Source organism: Pelophylax lessonae, assembly GCF_965119305.1.
Source record: "Pelophylax lessonae genome assembly, chromosome: 6".
Classification (NCBI taxonomy): domain Eukaryota; kingdom Metazoa; phylum Chordata; class Amphibia; order Anura; family Ranidae; genus Pelophylax; species Pelophylax lessonae.
Genome location: NC_138773.1, coordinates 291,603,276 through 291,621,280, shown reverse-complemented (window position 1 = coordinate 291,621,280; position 18,005 = coordinate 291,603,276). Strand labels below are relative to the sequence as shown.

The window sequence follows — 18,005 nt, the reverse complement described above, 5'->3', positions numbered from 1 at the left end:
TTTCCTCGAACACAAACAGAATGAACGATTTTCATTTATTTGTACCGTTTTCGTATGATTTTCATACAAGGAAAATCAGAAAAGGAAGACTGCGCATGATCAGAAACAATAGACAAAAAAAAAAAAAGCCTTTGACGTACGAGAATTCGCACAGATTTTCGTTCATAGGTTTCAATTTGCTGTGAAATCATGATAAGAATCAGACAATCATTCGCCCAATTTTCTTAGGGTGTGTACGAGCCTTTAGTAGGACACAGCTAATTTTAAAATGTTTTTCTTTTTTTTTTTTTTTTACATGAATATACCATAAAAAAAATTAGTTTTTTATATATCAGAAAATGTTTTTGACGTGATAAAAACTACTGTATATATCTTGGACACCATGAAGATATTCTTCCCATATAAATAAAAACACTTTACCAGGATGCCATATTGATGACCGACAGTATCTTGGGGCGCGAATGTTTTCATATGTACACCCCCACATAGATAACTATGACAAATAAATAGCAAATCCACTCTTTTATGTTAGAGAACAATTATCAATTCTCTGAGATCATAAAGTAGAAGTGTATTCTGCAGAAGGATGCTATTAGGGAGGTGGAAACACATTTAAAAATACTTTACAAGTCTGCATGAACAATTTACTAACATACTCCGATATACAGCTGCAGGATCGTTGTTTTTTTGTTACCATTAAAGAACAATAAACCTTTAGTAAAGGTGTAATTTAAGTAGCACTGCCCCCTAGAGGGCTGCTGAGAATTGCACTTTCTGGATTCCCCTGGGTTACCCGTAGCAACAGTCTGTAGGAACTTAACACTTTAGACACTTGGCTCAGACAATGAACAGTCCATGGGATTTGGTTTTTGTGTTTTATTTTAGAATTGGGATGGGAGAAGGGATGAGTGGGATACTCCAACTATGAACTATGCACAAATCTCGAGGACAACTGACTCTAGCGTGTGCGGCAAGGCCGCTGTCTCAACTTGACACTAAAGTGAAGATAATGAATATGATCCTGAATTGATTCCTCTTCAGGGTCCTAAAATGGCACCCCCTTTCTCACTTGATGTGCGTGCTAGCCCCTGTCCACTGACTCTCCGCTGGAGCGGTCCCCTTCCTGGGCAGACCCCTGGCAAGCTTACCGATACTCACGGACACTGTTTTTCCCAAGGTTGATTTGCCTTACGCTCCACTTGTCTGGACCTCCTGGCTCAGCATCCCACCTCTGGCTCACTAGGTCGACCACCCGAGACCACCTTCCATACAGACAGGAGGAGAGACAGCCGTCATCCTCCTCCTGGGACCTGGCTTTCCGCCAAAAGACACCCTTTCCCATGTGCCCCTGGCTTTTATAACATATCCCAGGATGCACCACTGTTGTGCCAACCCACTGGGATAGTCATACAAGTCTGTGTGTTACTGGCTGGGTTCCCTCCACTGTCCAACATGCTCCCCTATTGGATACAGTAGGGACACTCCCTCAGACCAAATGAATCACACATGGACACATGCAACAGGCCTAGCTACTGATCCGGCTCCCCTGATAAGCAGATGGAGCAAACTATACAGTAGTTTATACCAACTAGCACCTATCTAGGAGGGTGCTACATTTAAATATACAAGTTCAAAGACATAAACAGCTGGCAACTCGGTATCATCCAATTTATTGGAAGAATTTATTGGTTACAGGGTAAATACAACATGAATAGGCTTACACGTTTCGGCCATGAGGCCTTAGTCGTAGCATAGCCATGACTAATCTTCATTTCACACCTATGCAGTTTGCTTTTGATCCGTTTCTGTAGTGCTTTTTGCTGTGAGTTTTGCATGTTTGCAAAAGTGATTTCGCCACGATTTGCATTTTCTATTTTTTGTGTTTTTATTTTTTTTGCCCAATTTATTGTTTGGCAGATTTAAAATGCAAATCATGGCAAAATTGCAGTAACATTGCTGCAAAAACACACTACATGCTTTTCTGCAGCTTCTCTATTGAAATCTATTGAACCAAAAAATAAAAAAAAGTCCAGTCTTGCATTAAAAAAAAAACCCTGACCCTTTCCAAATATGCAGCAGCAAAAAAAAAAAAAAAAAAAAAAAAAGCATAAATGTGAATGTGTCCCATAGGAAATCATGGTAAATGAACTGTAGTGTGTTTCTGCAACAAAGCACCATAAAAAACACATAGCTGTGAACCATCGCGGTTGTGTCACCATAATTTCATGCTTACCTCGATTGGGGTGTCATTAACAATTAGGCTGCAACCTGTTTGCAGTCCCTGTCTTTCTTTATTTTTACAGTATTACAGAATGTATATAGTTACATAGTTACATAGTAGTTGAGGTTGAAAAAAAGACAATAGTCCATCCAGTTCAACCTGTGTAGGTGTGTGTGGACGTATTAATTTCCCATATCCCTGAATGTTTTGATCTTGGAGATGTATGTCCAAGAGTCTTTTAAAAGTAGCCATACTCCCCGCACTTACTACCATTTATGGAAGCGAGTTCCACAATCTTATTGCCCTTACTGTAAAAAACCCTTTGCGTAGCCTGAGGTTAACTCACTTCTCCTCTAATTGCATTGAATGGCCTCGTGTCCTCTTGCACTCCTTGCGACTGAATCGTTTTTTTTCTATGCTGAGATCACCATTGAGGTATTTGTAAATGGCTATCATGTCCCCTCCCAGGCGTCTCTTCTCTAGGGAGAATAAATTGAGCGCTTGTAAACGCTCCTCATAATTTAGGTCCTCCAATCACCTAATTAGCTTAGTTGCCCTTCTTTGGACTCTTTCCAGTTCCAGCGCATCCTTTCTGTGGATTTGCGACCAGAACTGGCAGAATAATCCAGATGTGGCCGGACCAGGGTTTTAAAAGTGGTAGGATTATAGTTTTATTTCTGGAATATATCCCCTTCCTTATGAATGCCAATATTCTGCCAGCTTTGGCAGCTGCAGCTTGACATTGCATGCTATTGCTTAGTCTATCTTCTACTAAGACTCCCAGATCTTTCTCCATTCTTGATTCCCCCAGAGGCTCCCCCCCCCCCCAACGCGTATTTTGCGTTAGTGTTTTTAGTCCGCAAGTGCAATACCTTACATTTCTCCACATTAAACCTCATTTGCCACGTAGTTGCCCACTATAGTGCCAACAGTATGTACAGCTCTTTACAAAGTAAAGGGAGACAGCACAGTAAGAAAACAATTCCATACAAGAGGATTAGTATGGCACTGCTCCCCGTGGGAGCTTACCGTATATAGTCTACGTGATCCAGCCGTTATGTTGGTACACTGTTGATTGTCTTCTTCTGTAAAACCCTAATTTACATACAATTAGTCCTGAGTTTTTCACAGTTCAATTTGTTGCTTTTCGCTGTAATAATTAAAGCTTCACAGTTTGTAGATTTAATTAAAATGCACAGCAAAAGGTGAATACAACAGTCAAATCTTTTAGGTAAAGCAAGCCAAAGTAAATCTATAGAACAAATTAGGCGTACATACATTAGGCATACATGAAATGCATCTATTTTCCTAGCTGGTGGCTGAGATCATTTGCAGAGGAGCACTGAATGCTCAGAATGTATGGGAAAACACAAGAGATACAGAAAAAATACAGGGCTGTGAGCTTTCTCTTAAAGCGTATCTAAACTCAAAATCAAAAATGTAATCTATTGCAGTTTACCAGTTCCTTAGATTCAGTGGTTGAATTTGTTTCTTTTTGGGGCTATTTTTATTTATTTATTTTCAACTGGTGATCCTGCAAATAACACATTCCCTGTCCCTTTGTGTCTACACTCATTTCACTATTGTATCTATGGAGGAAGCCATGGTTGTCATATAGGCTGGATTTCAAACATATTGCACATAACATTTTGGAATGATGTGATTACTAGTTTACACAATAAAGTAGTGGTGGAACTACCAGGGTTGCAAAGGTCGCTCTTGCGACCAAGCTCTTTCATTTCACCACTGGGGGGGGGGTCCCACTGGGGGGGGGGGGGTCCCAAGAGGCCATACTGTGGCTCCATGGCTGCAGTTCTAAGTGGAGAGTGTCTGTTATGCTTAGGGATGGCCCAAGACATTGTGCTGTCCAAGAATGAAATGCTGCCCCCCCTCCCTAAAAAAAAAAAAAAATCTCACCCACCAAAAGGCCCCCACGTCCAATATTTTGTAGCATGATAATTAAAACTAAAATAAATTCATCAGGAAGTCATATTTCAATGCAATAGCTCCTTGCCTATATGCAAAATCATATGACATACCATTATGGTGCATTTCAAACCACACATTCCAGAATTATTTTGTTTGTCTGAATGTCTGACGTCATTGCACATACCACATTCACGTGAGGGACATTCCATGGAAGAGACGCTCCGCCTCCTCATGCTCATAAATTTGCACTACGGGTGGCAGTATGAGATGTGAAAATGCCACCCGTAACACGCCGCAAACTGTTGACACACAAAACTGCTATAAAAAAATACTGGGTGTCAATTTCCCGCCCTTCTTAAAGTGCCGCCTGGGTCCAATGGACCCAGTGGGACCCATGGTAAGGCTGGCCCTGGTTATGCTCTCTCTTACACTGCCCAGGTCCAACACTAATGGCACTTTTCCACTGCAAGTACCAGCTCGGCTCTACTCGGCCCTGCTTGGCCCGGTTTGCTTTTCCACTGCTGGTACCGCATGGTACGGTGCTGGAACGGTTCGGTACGGTATGGTTTGCTTCTCCACTAAAGTAGTACTAACGTTAAGTGGGTGGGATAACAACGGGGTGGGTGGGATTCTCTGACCAATCAGTGGCTAGTAGTGACTGCATGCAAAGGATTTTGGGATATGGTACAGGGTATGGTACCTCTTGGAACCACAATCGAGGTGGTACTGTTTTTGAGAGCCGTACCATTCGGTTCCATGCAGTGGAAAAGCGCGGCCGTACCGTACCGTACCGAACCGTTCCTACACCGTACCATGCGCTACCAGCAGTGGAAAAGCACAAAAGCGAGCCGAACCGTTCGCTTCCATGCAGTGGAAAAGCGCCATAACAGCACCCCCCCCGCGCACACACGCCTCGCCTCACACACTCCTCCTCCTCCTCCCGACCCTCTCCGCTAAAGTGTTCAGGTTTGGCTTGAAGAAAAGGTGGCAACCCTACCCAAGGCAGCAGGAAGGGGGCCTGCTGCAGAACATGTGAAAGGGTCCAACTGCTGGACCATAATGAAGGGCTCTACGATGGAAGTAAAGGTCTCCAGGATCTTGCACGGGGGCCTTGAAGGTTCTAGTTAAGCCTCTGCAGGTTCTTTGTTCTTTTTGTTAGGGTCACAGGGAGTAACAAGGAAACTAACATACGCAATCCATTTTGTTACGAATCAAAATGTGTTATTCAGAGATGCGGAGGTATCCGAATCTCCAACTCACAACAGTAACAAATTTCAATGAATCAGAAATAAATTATAACAAATACAACACATTCATTCGTATTCATTGGGTTTTATTCAGCTTCATTCAGGTTTAAGTTTGGGCTTCCCAAATAACATAAAAATGTAACAAATTATCCGAATTGTTTTGGATCCTTTCATTTTATTTGGATGAGAGCAGTTTGGTAGTCTTTGACCCTCAGATAACCAGCCATTTCTTTTTGTAATAACATTTTACATTATTATAAAACGATGCACCACATATGAAATAGAAACACATTGCAGTAAAGTAAGTAAGATATAAAAGTGAAAAAAGATGATTCCTACTTATTGTTACATATAGTTTACATAGATACATAGTTAGTGTGGTTGAAAAAGTCCATCTAGTTTAACCAAAGGAAACAAAAAAAAAAAAAAAAAGATTATGCAATCCTATATACACAATCCTATACCGACAGTTGATCCAGAGGAAAGCAAAAAACTCCAACAAAGCATGATTTAATTTGCTCCAGCAGGGGAAAAAAATGTGTTTCTGATCCCCTGAGAGGCAATTGGATCAACTTTACCTATAAATGTTAGTATCCAGTTATATTATGTATATTTAGGAAAGCATTCAGGCCTTTTATTTAAGCAATCTACTGAGCTGGACAGAACCAGCTCTTGAGGGAGTCTATTTCACATTTTTACAGCTCTTACTTTGAAGAAACCTTTACGTATTTGGAGATGAAATAGAATTTCTTCCAGACTTAAAGAATGTACTCTATGGTGACCTTAAAATCAATACCTCAACACCAAGTTCACTATGTGGACCACTTATGTATTTGTACATAATCATATCCCCTCTTAATCTCCTCTTCTCGAGAGAGAATAAATTCAGTTCCTCTAATCTTTCCTCATAGCTGAGCTTCTCCATGCCTCTTATCAGTTTGGTTGCCCTTCTCTACACTTTCTCCAGTTCCCTGATATCCTTTTTGTGAACTGGTGCACAAAACTGATCTGCATGTTCCATAGAGGTTGGATGGAGTTGGATCCATCAGAATCTCCGGATCATAACATGATAAATGAATCCAAAAGTAATTTTGTTCCATTCGTTCTTTCTGGTGCAGTTGTTATGGTCCAATCACCTCATTCCATTTCTGTTTGTGGGCTGGACTAGCAGGGATGACTCAGAGTGCATAAGAAATCTCCTGAAATAACGAATTAGCACGTTAAAATGAATATAGCCAATCTGCCGAAATAGCTTCCAAAAATGCGAATCAATTCGGAACAATGAATATACGAAACAAATTCCGAAAACGAATCATTCCAAGAAAATGAATATGAGGAAACAAAAAGATTTACTTAATGAATGAATCCAAAACTAAACAATTTTTTCCTTCATGCACATCCCTATAGGACACGGCATTTCTGGCAGGATCAACAAGTATATCTGTACTTCCTTGAAAATGTTCTTTTTACATCTAAGGACTTGTAATCTGCAATATATTACATTTTTGTTTTGGGTTTAGATATGATTTAAAGATGAATTCCAGGTGTGAATATTTTATACATAGTAATATTGGACCAACTTGGACCAATGTAACTGTGCATATACCATACCAAGCTGATGCCCCTGGAAGCTGGAAATTACTGAAGTAGACACAAGACCCGGAAGCATGTGGAGATCATTGGAATAGCAGTGTGTCTAGTTCAGTGATTTCCAGCTTTCACGGCCATTGGCCAAGTATGGCATACTGTATGTAAAGGTACATTGGTCCAAGGTGGTCCAATATAACCATGAATAAAATATTCATACCTGGAGTTCTTCTTTAAGTGCTGACTATAGTATCTCTCAGCAATCAATCAAATTCAGACCTCCCCTGGAAAATTACATTTAGAATCTGACTGGTGGCACCCTATAAAGAATACAATTAAAGTACACATCCAACTAAAACTTTAAGTAAGGATTAAAAGTCCAGTAAAATCTACAACAGGGACAATTATGTGGGTTTTCCTACAAATTATTTTATACAAAAGCATACTAGACAATTGCACGCTTCCAACTTTGTGGCAAAAGTATGAGGAAGCTTGCAGAGTGCAACTGTACTTTGCAAAGTCTTTTTGCCTTTAGTAAATCAACCCCAAAATGTCACGCTGCCCACAAAGCATTTAATTATTTAAAGGATTTGTGTATTTTTATTGTTGCCCTTTAAGCCACATTTAAAGGCCATCTCATCACTGAACAAAATTATTGCCATTTTTTTTTTTTTTTATTAGTACAACATACATGTCCCCCATAGCAGTGCCCATTTCTAACAAAAGCTTGCAAATTGGCCTTAAAAAGCCAGAAAAAAAACAAAAAAACCACAAGACTAAGCTCCCATGGACTTCACAGGGGTTTGGTGCTATGTTTGGATTCAGCCGACTTTTTACTGGGTTCGTAGAACCTCCTGCTAACTGAACTTTGCCTGAATTGCTCATTACCAATAGGGAACCTCCTCCAGTCGCCCTCCGGTGCTTCTACCGGCTCACACGTGCGATCGGCCAGCCAGAGAAGGAATCCGCCGGTATAGAGAATACCGAGAACCAGATGGTCCCCGGCAGTCTCTATGACTCTCGGAGTCCCGGGCGCCACGTTATGACCTCACGCCCAGCCTGGCAGTTGTAAATACTGCTGTGATCTCAGCTGGATAGCCAAGATTGTTTTATTTCTATTTTTTTTTATCTCAGGCTCTCCATAAAGAGGACTTGTCATGCACTATTCCTACTACATAGGATGTTTACATTTCTTGTAAAAATAATAAAAGTGATTAAAAAAATAAATAAATTAAAGGGAAAGTGTAAAATAAATAAATAAATAAAATAAACAAAAAAAAAATTAAAATGCTCATATTTTTGCGTAAAATGAACGCAAACATACGTCGCGCCCACATATGTAAACGGCGTTCAATCCCCACATGTGAGGTATTGCCGTGAACGTTAGAGCAAGAGCAAAAATTCTAGCCCTAGACCTCCTCTGTAACTCTATACAGGTAACCTGTAAAAATGTTTAAAGCGTTGCCTATGGAGATTTTTAAATACCGAAGTTTGGCTCCATTCCACAAGTGTGCACAATTTTGAAGCGTGACATGTTAGGTATCTATTTACTCAGAGTGACATCATCTTTCACATTATACAAAACAATTGGGCTAACTTGACAATAAAACCTGGTTTTTATGCAAAGCTGCACCAGATTTTCCACAATACAGTTTTAGTAAATTCACCCCATAGTCTTGCTTGCTAAGAGAGAGCTAAAAAAAATGTGAAAACATGGGAGTGCCCCACTAGTTCATACAGTCCGAAACATTTTTTATTTTGCAACAAAAAACAATGCGTTTCAGGGACTCAACACTCCCCCCTTCCTCGGGGCTTTATAGCAATATCCATAGGTTGAGGGATACCATTCTAGATTGTAGGATTTAACCCCAGTAGCCATGTACAGATCATGCAGGTACTGGGATGATCAAGATGCCAACTTACATCCAGGAAGGCATTCCTCACCCTATGGTTTTTGCTCTACAAGCCCTGAAGAAGGGGGTGTGTTGAGCCTCCAAAACGCGTTGGCTTTTGTTGCAGAATAAAATCTTTTATAGAGTGTACAAACTACATCTTTTCAATTTTATTTATTAACCTCCTTGGAGGGTCCACTGTGTTTAGTGAGCAGCCTCCAAGACTACATATAACGTTACAGCAAATCATTACAGGGCTCAGGTTTAACACAAAAAAAAAGAAGAGAGAGAGAGAGATACGATAGATAGATTTATAGAGTAGATAGATAGAGTAGAGTAGAGGCATCGATAGATAGAGAGGTATGATAGATAGATAGATAGATAGATAGATAGATAGATAGATAGATAGATAGATAGATAGATAGATAGATAGATAGATAGATAGATAGATAGATAGATAGATAGATAGATAGATAGATAGATATCATGCAGGAAGATTGTACTATTATGTAGTAATTCCCTTCTAGATTGTAAGCTCTAACGAGTAGGGCCCTCTAATTCCTCCTTTATTGAATTGTATTGTAACTGTATTGTCTTCCCGCATATTGTAAAGCGCTGCGCAAACTGTTGGCGCTATATAAATCCTGTATAATAATAATAATAATAATTTGGTACCATGTCGCTATAAATATGAATGTCAAACATAGAATACTGCATCATAGCTAGCCATGTGAGAATATGATACTCCATACAAGCCAGTCATATCATATGAAATTGACACCGCTAAATCCTACTTTTTGAATGTTCCTGTTAAATCAAAGAGCATGTTCTTGTGTTCCGTGTGCAGCTCATCCAGCAGCAGGGAGAATATCCAACAGTTATACGTAGAGAAGGTAAACAGGACCCTATTGTCTGGGATTCTGGCAGTATGAAAGAACTGTGCCTCTTATCGCCGGCATGCAGCTCTCTAATTCATTGCTTTGCTAAAGTGGCGGAGAGGAAAGAAGAAAAAAAAAAAAAAAATAATAATAAAAAAAAAAAGACAGAGCTACGTAGCGAGCACAATCCAGAGAAGGATTAATATTTGACACACGCTTTTCTCAGAAACTAATCAATCAACTGGTGTAGTCGTAGGAGAAATCGCTTCTTAAAGAGGCTGTTTAATCTCTTCAAGGTTTAGTTCATTCCTGTATTTATTTATATCTGCGCCCGGCTCTGTAAGTGTGACTACAACATTAGGATACGAAGCGGCGGGAGACCGGCGAAACTTTGACAATGTGCTGTTTTTAAGATAGTCCGTTGGGTACTTTTGCAAAGCTCATGCAAATGAAATCCCTTATGTGGCAATTTAATTGCATTTCTGCGGCTGGACTCTACTCATAATCTGACTTATGGGATGTATAAATGTAGATGAAATGTGTGTATGGGTGTATATGTGGGTGCATGTCTATGTGTGTGATGGGCTATCAGTGCAAGAATCAATGGTAATGTGCAAAGGGCAGTGACTTATAGCAACCAATCAGATTTTACTGCATCACATCCCGATCCTTTAAAAGATTCTGATTGGTTGCTACAAACTACTGCACTTCACATAGTCATTGGTGGTTGCACTTACTGAAAAAGCCCAATAGAGATGACACCACGTATATACAGTATTCACTAAAAATGGTATTGATATACATTGATAAACTTTACAGTATGTAGACAGAGGGGTTTATTTATTCATAGAAAATAGGCTGTTTACTTTGCAAGAGAACTTCCACTGTACAAAATAATTTTTTCTTAGTTTAGTAAATGAGACAAATCTCTGCTGGCTTACCATCATCCAATCATGTGCAAGTAAAAATCTTTTTTTTTTTTTCAATTTTCTTGCACATTATTGGGTCTTCATTGCAAACTGAATTTTTTACAACAGTCATTAAGCTAAGGGAAAATTCCCATGCAAACACAAAATTCTCTTGCAAAGTCAACAGGTTATTTGTCTTTAGTAACTCATCCTCAGAGAGTCAGTTGTAGTTGCCTGCGACCTATCTATCTATCCATCTATCTATCTATCTATCTATCTATCTATCTATCTATCTATCTATCTATCTATCTATCTATCTATCTATCTATCTATCTATCTATCTATCTATCTATCTATCTATCTATCTATCTATCTATCTATCTATCTATCTATCTATCTATCTATCTATCTATCTATCTATCTATCTATCTATCTATCTATCTATCTATCTATCTATCTATCTATCGGGTTTGGGTTTGCTGCTACCAAAAGTTCACTCAAATCTCCAGGAATCACAAAATGCAAGCTTTTCACCAAAAGGCTTCAGGCCAGAAACAAGGAACAACCTATAATGCAGTGTTTAGCCTTTGCCCCTTATCAACTGAGTTACAAAAGCCAATATTTTGAAGGAATAAATAACCCTGCCTCCTTTTTGTAAAATAATGGGATAACAGCCACCATATTGTCAATGTGTTGTTGCTGTAAGGCAGAGCTGGCTCTGTTTAGGGAGAGATACTGTTTTTTTACACTTTTTTTTCAAGTAATTATTTAATTTTAGCATTGGTACTTGACCCCCATGGCAGTGCCCATCTTCCCATGCCTATTGTACTGTTTATTAGTCAGGGCTGAATAACAAGATTGCCCCCACCCCATAGACTTCAATGAGGTTAGCTGCAAAGTTTGCAAACTTTTTGAATTTTGAGCACAATTGGTGAAACTGTTCATCAATTGAACCTAGGAAGATTCCCTAACTGCTTATCCATTGTTCATCTGTCTGTCCATCATAGTTTTACAGTTCTTCTTGAGCTGTTTGAGAAACATCATGAGCCTACTTTCTAGGGGTTGAAGCATCCTAAATCTGAGGCCTCAGCAACGTTTAACAGATTGAAGCTCTCCAGCTGAACAATAGGAGGGTGAATTACCAAAATACAACATAAATGCAATTTTCTTTACATTGTTTTCATTGTTTAATTCGGTATGAGCTTCCATCAGTAGAGCCTGAGAGACTGCCTGGAGGTTTTACAAAACTTTCCGTATGTCCACCAACAGCCATCTTTGGTGGTAGACCATGGAAACACTTTATATAAAGGAACATAAAACCTGCCTCAAATAGCTCATCAGTCTGCATTTATCTTCCTAGATATGGCACTTTAAATGCTGATAAAATGGGTGGAGTCTGTATGGAAGGATAGAAGTCATGGCGAAATGGTAAATACTGCCTTAAATGCTAGGCCACAATGGCCCTTATCTGCTTAATTTGCCAATGGCCACTAGGGAGTGGCAACATATTATTAATTGATTATAATTAACTAATGACATTAGGGCAAATATAAGGAACAAATGTAGAGGACATGATCATAGTGACCAATGAGGGTTTATCTTTTATTGCCTGTAAAATATAGAATAGGAAAGGGATTGGACCTTATAAACAAATTCTTTTGCATACCACCTTTTTTTCCCCAGTTTTAATACATATGGCTTTTTTGTTTAATGTATATCAGCAACACATAGGACCATTCCGACAGCCTACTGCCCTATCATGCTTCGAATGAATATCCTTAATGCAAGCACATTAGGTCACTATAGTAGGGTCATCTAGACGCCATTATTGTGGATGATACCACAAAGATAGTATCATCAATACCATCCCTGATGGTATCTGAACCAAGCACCCCAGTGCCACAAAGCAAGAGAGTTCCCCACTAAGCGGCCACCTCTCCAAGGACTAGAACTTTAGGATTATTACTAGTAATTCATAGTATTTAGTACTTACAGAAACAAACTAACAGTAGACATAAAAACCCAACAGACAACTATTTTGCAAATCAAAATAGCAACTACAGACACAATGCTTTCTGTTAATTAAAGGTTTGAGAACATTTTCTTAAATATAGACTCTATAATGGCTTATTAATTAAATCAAAGAGAAGGGCATACCCAGCAGCCAATCAAAATTCCTTTGTTCCTCTGACCTTATTTATGTGAAACCTGATTAGTTGCTGTGCGTTACTTAATATTGCACGAAGCTATTGTTGCTTGTGCGGTCTTCATAAATACACCTGATAATTCTAATATGACATATGCATCTTACATCCCTTTATTTTATAATCCAATATAGATAAATATCAAATTCTGTACCTGCTGCCAACTTTTCTTGTTATATTATGGCACATCCAGATATAGGGCCAGGTACACGACTACGGCATAAAATAATCAGCTAACCATTAACCTTTTATAAATTGTTCATGTTCTTATAACAGTGGGCTCACCAATTTTGATGTTTGGTTTTTAATATTATTATAATTATCCTCAAACCAGATAGATAATTAAATGCCAACCACGGTTCTCCAAAATGTTCCCGGACATACTACATGATGTCCAACTGCTGTAGTGAAATCCCATTAATAAAATGAATCATAGAGCTTTCTAAGTACATGTCAGCAGTAGTCAAACAAAAATGTCACAATTTAAAAAATTCAAAACTTGCACAACTTTATTACGCCTAAACCAAAGTGCAGTGCACTACCTAGCATACCATAGATTCAGATAATTTGCCACCTACTCAGGTTGGCAAATTACCTGAATCTATAAACTTACAGAGCAAACCTATATGCTGCAGTAGAAGACTTGTAATAATTTGGGGAAAAATATACTATATATATATATATATATATATATATATATATATATATATATATATACATATATATAATATATATGAGAAAATCCCCTAAATCTGAAGGAAGCGAGTTCAGATTCAGTACTATCCATCACTTAAATGACATTCATGCATCTCAAATCCATGCAAGTGGTAAAAAAAACATTTTTGATAAATATATTTGATACAAAATGAATTACGTAATAAATATTGGAATATATAGAATTATTTTTACAAAATGAAAGCCTTATATTTAATCTCAATTATTTAATATATTGGTCTGTTGGAATTATTTCCCCTTTACATTAGGAGCTGCATTATTCTTCATTTAATTTGTTTAAAGTCAAGTAAGAATTTGCAATTTTTTTTAAAAAGTGTCATTTGAACAAGTTTCATTTTTTTAAAACAAAGAATAATAAAACTTACCAAATGAAGAAGACACTTGACCAGCAGAAGAGAAAATAGATGTAGCTCCATTTTTGCAGTCAGGAGTCTCCTAGATAAATTCTTTAATCTTCATTCTTTACCATAATCACGTTTAATGGGACTCGTTATAAGACACTTATCACGACAACCTAAAAACAAACGCAACACTGTAACTAGAAAGTATTAATATACGAAAGCGATCCTCTGGCGTGCAAAATACAGAGGTCTCGCTAAAGCATGCACAATCGCTAAAATGTAATTACCATGTTCTTGGGATTATGATTCATTTCTGCTTCCAGTTCCCATCCAAAAGTGAAAGGTGTAAAAGATTCCTTTGTTGATGGCAAGAATAAAATTCATCCAACGTGGTATTCAGCGTGAGCTTTCCAACTTTTCCCCAATAAATTAAAGGTTTTTTTTTTTTATTATCTGTTTTTGCTAGCTAAAAAAATTCATTGTCAGGTTATTTTCATGCTCTTATTAAGGGTGTTTCCAAAAAGGTGGGCTCATTTCAGCAGGATGAGACCTACAGAAGCAGCTGGGTTATAGCAGAGTATTAGAAGAACAGGATTTAGCTCTTGCATCCAGTCTCACTCTAATGGCTAGGCACACCTCCAAGCTTGTAACTGGCAGCAGGCTGTCCTCTGTGTAGAGCGGTGCTGGGGACTTGGATGCTAGCATAGATCCAGCGAGTGTCACATCTGACTACAGAGCTGCACAGTCTGACTGCTGCTTTGCTATGCACTTCTCACTTTTTAATTCCTCTCTCAGTCCATGCTGGAGTCTACTGATTAACTGGCATGTGCGGACTGGAGCTGCGCTGTCTGGAGCACTGTGCTGCTGGCAAGGCTGTGATTGGACATCCAGCCCTGCTATGCCTCAGATTGACCAGCTATTGATTTATAGATTCAGGTAACTTGCATTTAATAAGAAAGAAATACAAAGTTTAAATAATAAAATCAATAAAGACTTTTAATTATATATATATATATATATAATACATAATTATATATATAAATATATATCTTCACTTGCTGCATATTTTCAACCAATGATTTTAGAAGAAGGTAAAAATGAAAGACGGTATTAATATATATATATATATATATATATATATATATATATATATATATATATATAAATATAAACAATTTTTTTAACATATACTTCCAATTATATCCAAATTGTAATGGTGCAATGATGCATTTAAAGTAAACCTTTCCTGAGAAATATGGAGCATTCCTCTGATGGCCTCCTGCTGAAAGTACTAGTTGCCTGGCTATTACTCTGCTTCCTGAGTCACTGGCCTGAATCAAGCATGCAGATCAGGAAAGTCACAGTAAAGTTAAGGAGATTCTTCAGTTGTTGTTTTTTTGTTTTATTGTTATTTTTTTTTAGTAAGTAAGCAGCTACAATTATTGTAGCTGCTGACTTTAAATAAAGAAATACTTTCCTGTACAGTACAGGGATCGAAAGGCAGTTCTTTGCAGGTCTTGGGTCCCGGGCACAGCCATGTTGACTGTGGAAAGCCGGCTGTGACTCCCTGCAGCTTCACAGCCGGCTCCCCACTGGACTTGTGCGAGCTGCACTGCGCTCTCTAAATGGTCCCGCAGCCTCTTGGCACCTGCGGAGTGTCCCAGGAGGTTGCGGGCAGGGAGTAAGGAGAACTTCTGGTGGCAAAGAAGTTGACAGAGCTATCTGAATAGATGTGGATGACCTTAAAGCGGAGTTCCACCCTGGGAAAGTTTTTTTTAATAAAAATACCCCCGGGACAGTCAGGGCTAGTGCATTCCACAATGGATAGCCTCTGAACTGTCCCGGGTTGCACTTACCTTTTAGAAGAAATACTTACCTTGAAAATATATTGTCCAGCGCTGCCATCTCAGGTGTGGGCAGCTTGAAGCCAGCGCGATCCTCTTCTGTGTCCTCCTCCGTCTTCTTCAGTCCCACGATACACTGCACCGGCCCCGCCGTCACTTCCGGTGCCGCAGCATCATCCCTGCACAGCTTCTGGGCATGCCCAGAAGCTGTTTAGCAAGGTATGATGGCCCCTGCACCGGAACTGACGTCGGGCCGGTGCAGGCGCATTGATTCCTGGGAGCGATGACGTTCAGCTCCCAGGAATCATTGCAAGCCAGGAAGTGACGAATCGCCGTGGCCGAAGAGTGGAGGGGAAGTAAGGTAAGTATATTATCTTCTAAACAAAGTAAGTAAAAAAAAAAAAAATTCCGATTATCCATTTGTTTTTCAGGTGACCCGGAGCAAGAAGATGGAGGTAAGTATAATTTTAGGGTGTAACTCCGCTTTAAATCCTAAGAGTACATGGAACACAAGCCAGAAGTAAAGGCTTGCATTTCATATACTCTGCGGATTTAAGGTCATCCACATCTATCCAGATAGCACTGTCAACTTCTTTGCTTGTGTTCATGATTACTGTGTGTATTTTTCCTGCATCGGATCGGCCCTTGGGCAGTGAGCAGTGTATGCCTCCAGAGAGTGCATGAGCTTCATGGGAAATGTAGTTCCAAAACATAAAAATAAATAAATAAATAAAGTGGCAAAAGTGTTTTAGGGGGGGGGGGGGGGAGGAGGCAGATGAGGAGAACTTAAGGTGAAGTTCCACTTTAAGTAAGCAAGCAGGACAGCCAGGCAACTAGCATTTTCGCAGCAGATCATTGATAGCAGTTGCCTACAGGAACAGACTACCTCCAATTAAGCCTGCTCTCAATTCATGTGTTGCTATATACTATATGTCTTATAGGAAGTTCAGATAGTTTTGAGTTATGGAGCATACTTTTTTTTTTTATGCTGCTTAGATGGAGAGTGTGCTGGGGAATGTTTAATCCCTATATTTCCTTGTTGATATGCTAGTTTTAATAGCTGTCGTTCTTGCTAGCACCCCTCATATGATGAGTTAATTGCAGTCTTCATATGACAAGTATAATGTTAAAGCTTAATCCCGGGACGTTACAACACCAGATAAAACAATTATTCACAATAAAATGAGGTTTACTTTTGTATGCAACTATTGTTGTAATGATAATGAGATCTGATTCCCCCAAACTGTGAGGAGAGAATGGGGGAAGTCATAGTGTACATGGTGCCATCCTTTTTTCTCAGAAAATATCACGTCGGTAACAGAAACAGTTAGATTTAAATCTTATGTCTGTGATGAGCAGTCATTTAGAGTGATAAATCCCCAAAAAATGTTATCTTAAAGCAAAAAATATCCCACTTAAAGTACAAAAATATTCTGTTAAAGGCTGGGTTCACACTTGTGTGATGCGGAAACCAGTACGATTCCTGTGCGGGTTCCCGAATTGCACCTGAATCGCCAGTGGTTCACACTAACATCTACAATCCATTGTGGGTGTCAATGTAAAGTTAATGACACCCCCAGATCGGTTCACAGATCGCAGTGTGAACTGTCAAATGGTGCAGGACAGTAGTGAACACCCATGCGATCCGATTCCAGTTTGGACTAAAAAAAGGGTCCTGCACAATTTTATTGCACTGTACAGTTTGTATGCCTGAATTTGCATCGCACAGACATCGCATGTGATCTGCACAGCAAAGCAGTGCGAATCACATGCGATGTCTGTGATCGTAAAAGTGTGAACCCAGCCTAAGATTTACCCGCATCCAATTCGCATGACAGGAGAGTGTGCCCAAGTCTCAATAGAGCCAGACCACACATCTTCGTGTCGGCTGCGGAGCAGATTGCACAGGGGTTCCGTACGTCTTTGGCTCTGTTTCAGGTCTGAATTCAAACAAACATTTGGGCCTGATTCATCCCTGAAATGGAGAACAGGGACGCATTGTACCCCTGCTGTGAGCTGCGTCTGCACTAAGTGTGAACCCAGCCTAAAGTACAAAGCATTAACGGGAAACAGCCCCAAGCTAGAAACAAAGCAGGTCTGTCGTAAACCTTGAATAAGGCAGTGACTTCCTAAAATGAGCAGGCCATAAACCGTCTGCAGAACAACCCAAGAATACACATATGTGAGTCTTCTTTTTAAGCTGAGATTAAACTACCAGA

At 39.3% G+C, this 18,005-nt stretch overlaps 1 protein-coding gene across 1 annotated transcript in view; it reads right to left on the bottom strand.

Moving 5' to 3' along the window:
* The window catches only part of NXPH2 (neurexophilin 2), a 197,106-nt gene extending 182,996 nt beyond the window's left edge, over positions 1 to 14,110 (bottom strand). Inside the window, exon 1 of the mRNA XM_082262106.1 lies at positions 13,967 to 14,110. Coding sequence (XP_082118232.1) covers positions 13,967 to 14,017 — 51 coding nt within the window. The 5' untranslated portion in view covers positions 14,018 to 14,110. The remainder of the gene's footprint in view (positions 1 to 13,966) is intronic.
* Between the last annotated feature and the right edge of the window lie 3,895 nt (positions 14,111 to 18,005).